Source organism: Helianthus annuus, chromosome 13 (assembly GCF_002127325.2).
Source record: "Helianthus annuus cultivar XRQ/B chromosome 13, HanXRQr2.0-SUNRISE, whole genome shotgun sequence".
NCBI classification, from domain to species: domain Eukaryota; kingdom Viridiplantae; phylum Streptophyta; class Magnoliopsida; order Asterales; family Asteraceae; genus Helianthus; species Helianthus annuus.
This window is the reverse complement of record NC_035445.2, coordinates 72,356,222-72,363,923: the sequence shown is the minus strand read 5'-3', so window position 1 is coordinate 72,363,923 and position 7,702 is coordinate 72,356,222. Positions and strand designations below refer to the sequence as shown.

The 7,702-nt window shown below is 33.7% G+C and overlaps 1 protein-coding gene across 7 annotated transcripts; it reads right to left on the bottom strand.

The window, feature by feature from the left end:
* Positions 1 to 1,221: 1,221 nt before the first annotated feature.
* On the bottom strand, positions 1,222 to 4,409 carry LOC110898157. Of its 7 annotated transcripts, none has more exons than XR_002569245.2 (6): positions 4,111 to 4,407; positions 3,541 to 3,639; positions 2,773 to 3,150; positions 2,613 to 2,697; positions 1,838 to 1,922; positions 1,222 to 1,526 (listed from the first exon to the last, which is right to left on the bottom strand). XR_002569245.2 is itself a non-coding variant. In XM_022144913.2 (6 exons), exons 3-6 carry the CDS (start codon positions 2,781 to 2,783, stop codon positions 1,419 to 1,421), a joined length of 270 nt encoding a protein of 89 aa, XP_022000605.1. In that variant the 5' UTR covers positions 2,784 to 3,150; positions 3,541 to 3,639; positions 4,111 to 4,409; the 3' UTR covers positions 1,222 to 1,418. The 7 variants fall into 7 exon arrangements, 4 of the variants coding, with proteins under 4 accessions (XP_022000605.1, XP_022000602.1, XP_022000601.1 ...); XM_022144913.2 differs by having other exon boundaries at positions 1,222 to 1,507; positions 4,111 to 4,409; XM_022144910.2 differs by having other exon boundaries at positions 1,222 to 1,556; positions 2,773 to 3,155.
* Between the last annotated feature and the right edge of the window lie 3,293 nt (positions 4,410 to 7,702).

Below are 7,702 nucleotides of genomic sequence, written 5' to 3'. Positions count from 1 at the left end.
GGTGATTTTAATCAGGTTCTAACACGGGTTGCTAAAAATCACAAGAAAACCTAGGGTAATTCACTCTCGTCCAATTAACACCTAACCTGTCTAATGATTAAGACAACCTGACATCTAATCTCCTCTCGGTCTCAAAGACGGTAGAATATTTAATTACCGAATAGTTTATTAGTTTGTTCGTAGGGTTTACTACGTCTAGCAACCATGAGATTTAGCCGAAAACACAGATTTAATGAAATCACCTAACCGTCGCTTTAATCAATACACAATCAATTTTAACCAAGAAAATGTGGATCAAATATAAACCATTAATTATTAAATATACACATACATTAGAACCTAGATTAGAACACTCACCACAAGTAAAATTAACAATTATCCATAGCCTAGGTAGCAACAAAGAATTTAGCCGAGCATTGAGATAATCGAAACACAAATAAAAAAAGCAAACGGATTTAGAAAACAATGTATATAATACTCAAGTTTAAATAAAAACTGAATCAATAGACAAGTCTAACTAAACAAGCTATAAACTTTCATTACGTTCTTCAATCACAAGCTTTCCTCTCTTTTGAAACACTTCGATCGTCCCTTGAATGCCTTCTGTTTTCTGCCGTCTGGTCTCTCTTTTCAATTCGTCTGCCTCCCCGTGTCAAAACCATCGTCTCCTTTTTTTTGCGATCTATTGTGTGGGTATATATAAAATAGTTGTTAAATTCCCGTAGGAAGTCATATTCTCCTTTAATATTATAATCGGACCACAATATAAATAATCACGACGTTGGGCTTATGGTGTATTGCTACAAGCGAACTGGGTCATGTAGCAAGTTGCTAAGGTGAATTGGGCTTCCTCTGTGATGCTCTACAGCCTAAAAACAACAACAATATATCTCGCATGAACATGGATGGCGCATGAACATGTTTCTTTTCTTTCTTTAAAACTCACGAGTCCTTCAAATAGAATTAACTTTTAATTCATCACATGCCTACACGTATGAATAGAACATGTCATTAATATCTCATTTAATTTTTCAATTTATTTCACCTTAATAATGAATTGTTCATACAAAAATTGTTTTTTTTAATTGAAGATCATTATAATACTAGGTTAGAGCCCGCGTGTACACGCGGTTTCACAAATAAAAATGCTTCAAATTTATTTGAATTTGATAATAATAAAATGAAACAATATCACTAAAAAACTTAAAAATACATAGGATATTCTAAGTTATAAACCCGTGTATACACGAATTATATAAAGGAAAACGATATAATTCATAAATCTGAACATACATACTTTTTATGACCGAAATTACATATATTGCATACAATAATAAGAAATGACAAGTTACAATTATAACTCACAAATCTCTAAATACTTATTTGTATACATAGTAAAAATAGATTTTGCTCAACTTTCAATCCGTTGCAAGTGTACCATGACCAATTTCTCTTATAGTTGGTTCTCCAATTTGCCCAACTTCCGTAGCACATGATCTTGTAAAGACTGCATATTCCATTTAATTCTTCAAAAAGGAAAAAAATGAATATTACACCTGAAAGATACATAAACTAATTATAAGTATCCAAATTACAACTAATTCCATTTAGAATACACTTATACACTATCAAGTTAGAGGTCTAAGTATGTTGTAAGTTTGATGATTTAATAAGATGCAATCTTTTAGACAATCAGGAGTACGAAGGTAGGAGACAAAAATAGAGAATAATTTTTGTCAAGATGTGTGCATCTTTATCTGACCCTGTTATCTTCCACTTAGTTTTCAATGATTCAACTTAAGTGTCGTTCTGGTCTTTTTGCTAAAATCTATCTTACCAGCACATGGATTTGTTAAGGGTTCACAAAATCTGCATCCTGAAGGTTTTTGCTTATGGCACCACATATCATTCAAGACTATCCCCTGAAAACAATAGAGATGTTCATTACTTTATTGATAAATAATTGACAATAAACTCGCTACTCATTTATACATCATCTTACACAAGCATGTTCCAGATAATGAACAACCATTCTTCAAAATGAGATTACAATCCAAGTCAACACACCTACTCCCTTAAGTGTGTATGTCAAATTAAAACAAAAAGAGATGGCAAAATGGACGGATTGAGTTGACTCAAACACGGTAACAAAATTTAAACTTATTAACTCTAAATATAATATTTAATAGGATTTATGTAACTAAAATACAATTTAGCCACTTCTGATCCGTTCAACCCTTTTGCTCTACAAAGCTATTTTTTATCTTGTTCTACTCGTTTAACCTTTTAGATAAATATAGATTAAACATAACCCAAATTGATCGATTCATTTTTAAAATGGTGTCATAATGATCAAAACATAAAGACAACTAAAACACCAAACTCGTGATGATCAATCTACATGGTTTAGTATAAAGCTGGTTAAGTCTCCTAGCATTACATATTTTTAGTTATACTGATTTGGGTCTACCAAAATACATTATTTTGTGATTGTTGAATAGAATTTCACATTTGTTAAGTCACACCACTTTCCTTAGGGTTGCAATATTTATGATACCAGTAGGACATATAAAGAATTAGAAATCTATGCACATAGAGAGAATCCTACGTACCAGAACTTCCAGAAACAACCTCCTCAGTTCGAAAACCACATACTCTTTATTCTTTGTCAATAAACTGTTCAAACTGATATTGCACCTAAAGAATAAAAATATTTCTATTTTCAACGAATACTATTATAACTATGAACATGGGTTAAGATAGAATGCATACATCTCCAGCATAGTGACCAATTGTCAAATATCCGCATGCTTTATTCTATTTTTATCCTCTACATTGTTTAGTAGTTTCACCAGCAGTACCCCGAAATTGACCGTTAATTATAGTCCTGTCGTAACGGGTTATAAGATACAGGTTTTGTGCATAGACTCTTCAGTATCCAGGGATGTAATGGTAATTATGGTCCTACGGTAACGGGTTATAAGATACGGGTAGAGTGCTATTACTGAGCCAACATCTGCATCTACAAATAAACCTCGACCCGCTTGTTCATGGGGAATTTGAGACGGTTTGAGCTCAAGGGTGTAGCCCATTAGCTCGTTTAACCTTAGGCGTGTGTCTGCAAAAGTCAAGGATTTTGTATCGGGATATCTGTGCTGAAAATTTCATCATTAATTAAATCGTAACAGAACAGCAACAACTTATTATACATTTAATATGAGTTAATTTTAAACAAATCTAACATGTACAGCTGCTACACATGTTCAAACAAATCTTGTAAAACAATCCTGGTAAAAGAATGGTAGCATCATATTTGAATCCCGTAGAACCTTTGTGTGTGTACCTTTCATTACAACTTACAAACCAATAATTATATTTTTTTTAAATACTAAGAAAATATAAAAGAATTGTTGATTTGAAATCATTGAAAAAGTAATACCATAACATTTTGAGCCCTACTTCTTTCCATGGATCTTACGAATAAGAGTCATGTAAACACATATATGAAATAAAAAAAAATTAATTTGATTCGTATCATACCAGCTCGCTAATTCGCTCCACGTGCTGAATGGTCACACGACTTTAATCATCCGTATGGTCATCATAGCGCTGAATGGGTCGAAATGGTTTGTGTTTAATCTGAAAGGGGCCAAATAAAAATTAGCTAAAACGGGATTGGTTCATATAGGTTATAAACTGGTCAGACGAATAAGAGTCATGCAAAATCTATTTGACGCATACAAATCCTATATGGTCTTATACAAAGATTTATATTATTATTGATAAATAAATACTAATTCTAATCACATTATAAGACTTCAAATTGAATAGTCGGCTGTGCACAGAGGTAGCATTTTCAACCCATTTACTTATGAATGGTTCGAGATGGTTTGTGTTTAATCTGAAAGGGGTAAAAACTGTAAAACAAAGCCTCAACAAAATCAGGATTTGATACTTTAACGAACCCAAAAACCATATTAGTTCTTTCGTTAACTTAAGTTTATCTCAAATCAAGCACATATCTAACCTAATAGAACAATCTCAGAAAAAACTAATGGAACAATCTCAGAAAAAATGAGTAACCATAACAATCGTATAAAGATCAGTTACCCGGATCTGCAGAATTGGTTAGTAGAAGTATGCAAAATTGAAGAGCAACGTGTGATGCTTCACATGTTCACATAGCTTGAAGTTGGTAGCAGCGATGTTGAACAGCGATTAATTTTTTGTTAATATGATAGCCGGTCGCTGGAGGATGAGGAAGGATTGAGGGGAAGGTGTTTAGGGGTTTTGATTTAGGAAGATTGATGGTGGAGTTGGAGAAATTAGGGTTTTGGATAATGATTTTTGTTTTGAATAAGACGTGGGTTCGTGGATCACCTACCGTATGGCCCACTTTCATAACCCGGTGAGGAAGGGGAAAAGCTTTCATTGATTGACACTGTCCAAAACAGGTTTCTTTTATTATATAGTATAGATAATCTAGGGTCATGACTTACACGTTAATTTAGTCCATAACTTACTATATTAGTTAATCAATTAAAAATAATAATTCCTAAACTAATATTATGTATATTTAACCATTAATATATATGTTTATTATTTTATCTTGAGTTTAGGTTTATACAATTGTTTTGGCTCGTTTTGAATAGTTTAGTAAAAATATTTCATTTTAGCTCATTATCTCTTAAAATCACTAAACATTAAATATGAACCAGATACAAGTAGAATTTAATAAAAATAACCCTCTATCTACTCAAAAGTGTAGGGAATATATATATATATATATATATATATATATATATATATATATATATATATATATATATATATATATATATATATATCATGTACAATTTAGAGCACATCAGTGCCTGTCAGGTTCAGAAGGCACGCTTACATACCCTCACGAGTGAATTTGAGTCTTTGAAGATGAAAGTCAGGAAGCCAATTGATGAGTTTGCGGGAAAATTAAGTGGCTTAAGGCCATGATTGGCTAAGGTTCTTGTGGTGTTTGGGGAAAGCAAACCCCTTGATGGGGAATTAACAAAAACAAACTATGGATTAACAAGGGTGTGTGTGTGTGTTGGTTAATGACACAAAGTAAGGAATACCATATTGAAAGTGAGTTTTCTGAATCCTTAAAAACATACTAATAACCTTGCGTTGTCACTAGCACGAAACATTCATCTTTTCTATGTCTATATGGAGTCAAACATGTTAGTTGCTTGAAAGAGGTTAGAGGTTTTGGTATGGAAATTTGGGTTTGGTAAATTCTTTCCAAAGCATGGAGATAAGATCAAGACACCAAAAGGTCCAATATTTGATTCTATCAAGTCTATTTGACAAGTTTCCTGGAAATTTATGAGATGAAATTGAGTATAAGCATGCTTAAAATATGATCTTAGCATTGCAAGAAGGGTATCAAGCCAAAAGAAACTGGCACTTTTCTATACTCGAGGAAATGAAGCATCCAATGAAATTTGAGCATAATGTCAAGGATCATGTACAAGATGGAAAGGTACATCAACAGGCTTAAGAAGCTTGGATACTCGATGCACATAGACACGGCTATAGATATGATATTGCCATACTTGTCGCTTGAGTATGAAGAGTTCGTAAAAGGCTACAACAAGAATGTCTATGGAGGGACTATAGCTGAGCTGCGAGATATGCTAGTATCAGCTAAGGGAAAGCTGAAACCCAAGAATACATCAAGACCACAAACCTCAAGCCAAGCCAAGGCAAGAAAAGGGGCTTAAGCTACAATGATGACATCTATTACTATTGTGGCAAAGAAGGGCACTAGAATTGCACAAAGAAGATTGCCAAGCTAATAAAGACTGATTCTTCTGGGATAGTTTTTGAGGTATATACAATATTTTTGTTATTTGCTTTTCATCAAATCTTTAGTGTATTGACGCTAAAATGTGTTTTTCACATTTATGATTTGCGGGAAGAGGAATACATTGAGGAGGTAGAGTAATGCAGTCTGAGAGATTGCAGCGAAAGCACATTAATAGTTTATTATGCTTTCAAATCATGAGCAATATCTTTTTGGTTGTCTTAAAACATTGTTTCATTTTTACGCTTTTGAGTTTTGGACAAATTTTCATTGTGCATTTGAATATTTGATTAATATTTATGGTTTCTTGCATTTGATAAAATGTCCATTATGGTACAAAGGCATTCTATCTATATCTATGAGATAAATATCCTCTAAACTAACGTATTAAACATCATCTGCATAATATGATAGAAATCAGATTTCTAGAACATAGAATTGATTTAAACAAATAAACAATGATAGTGTCTGGAAATAGGATTCTAAAAAATCATTCTTGTGTGGATGATATGTCTGCTCATGTTCTTGTGTGAACATTTTATGTTTATCCTTTCTTAATTCTTCTTCTAGTATTTGATTTGATTGTCATTCCCTAGATAAAAGTGGTTCATGGAATCAGGACTTGATTTTACAAGTGTTCCCTTTGTTCATGACCGCAAAGCCTTGCATTCGAAGTTGTTCACGGCTTAGCACATTCGCGTCCAATCTAGGAAAATGTTGATACACTTTGTGGATGCAACTCGTATTGGTTCAGCTCATCTACAAATTGAAGACCGAAGCACGATCTCCTCCGTCGTGACTCGGAACGCATTCGGCTTTGTACATGTTGTAATAAAATGCAGAATGCAATCTGTTTGATGTTTGTGCTATCTGTTGCTGCTGTTCGTTAATGATCTGCTAGATTGCAGTCCTTCACAAAGAATCTATATGATTAGAGTGTTGTATAAGGTTCCACAGAGAACCTTGCATGCATTCTGCCGAAGAACCTGCATGTTTGACGAAGAACCCAGCCTAATATGAAGTTGACGAAGAACATGTTTGGCTGTTTGGTCTCGACGAAGAATCAGCAATACATGTGAGACGAAGAACCTCATGGTAAAGAACATTCTTCGTCGATAACACATGCTGGACGAAGAACCTGTAAAGAAGAACATTCTTCGTCGAATATGGGAGTGTGATGAAGATTGATGAGGTTTGTCACTTGTTTGTTTGCCAAAGACCACACGACGAAGGATATATTCTTCGTCAATCTCAGATCTTCGTCTGGGATCCTTCGTCAACTGCAGGATGTTCGTCGACTTGTTTTGTTATATAAACAACAGACTGAAGGCATACACCACAGAAGAACACACTGTGAGAGCACACACTTCAGAGAGTCGAGAGGTTTTTCTTGTGTAAACAGTGTACTAAAACTTTGCTGAAATATATATACAAGTGAACTTTAAACTGTGAATCTTGTACTTGTATTCGTGTTCTTTACTTGGTTTTACTTACCCGATTGGATTCCGCACTCTTGGGTTCATCGGAAAACAGGGAATAGGTTGTACTCGATCCTCCGGGTGGACCTACAAGTGGTATCAGTGCTTTGGCTCGATTCCTTGTTAAAACCAAGTTGATTTCTTGTGTTTTCAAAGATTTTCATATGTTTTTCTTGATTTTTGGGTTTGAAGATAATGCATTTTCTGGAAAATCTTTTTAAATATCTTGAAAACCTTGCTGTTTTGCTTATTAGTTCATACAAAACCTTGTTATTATCTTATGCACACATGTTAATTTAAGGTTTTTATTGAACTTCAGTGCAAAAATTGTGATCGGAAATTTTTCCAGTGGCCGGTAAACTCATAAACTCATCGGAAG

Bases quoted from the DNA above. Each gene is read 5' to 3' on its own strand.
- LOC110898157 (XM_022144910.2), bottom strand. The intron at 1,923-2,612 runs GTACGTAGGATT...TATTGTTTTCAG, and splicing joins GGTTGTTTCTGGAAGTTCTG to GGGATAGTCTTGAATGATAT. The intron at 1,557-1,837 runs GTAAGATAGATT...TGTATCTTTCAG, and splicing joins CTTAACAAATCCATGTGCTG to GTGTAATATTCATTTTTTTC.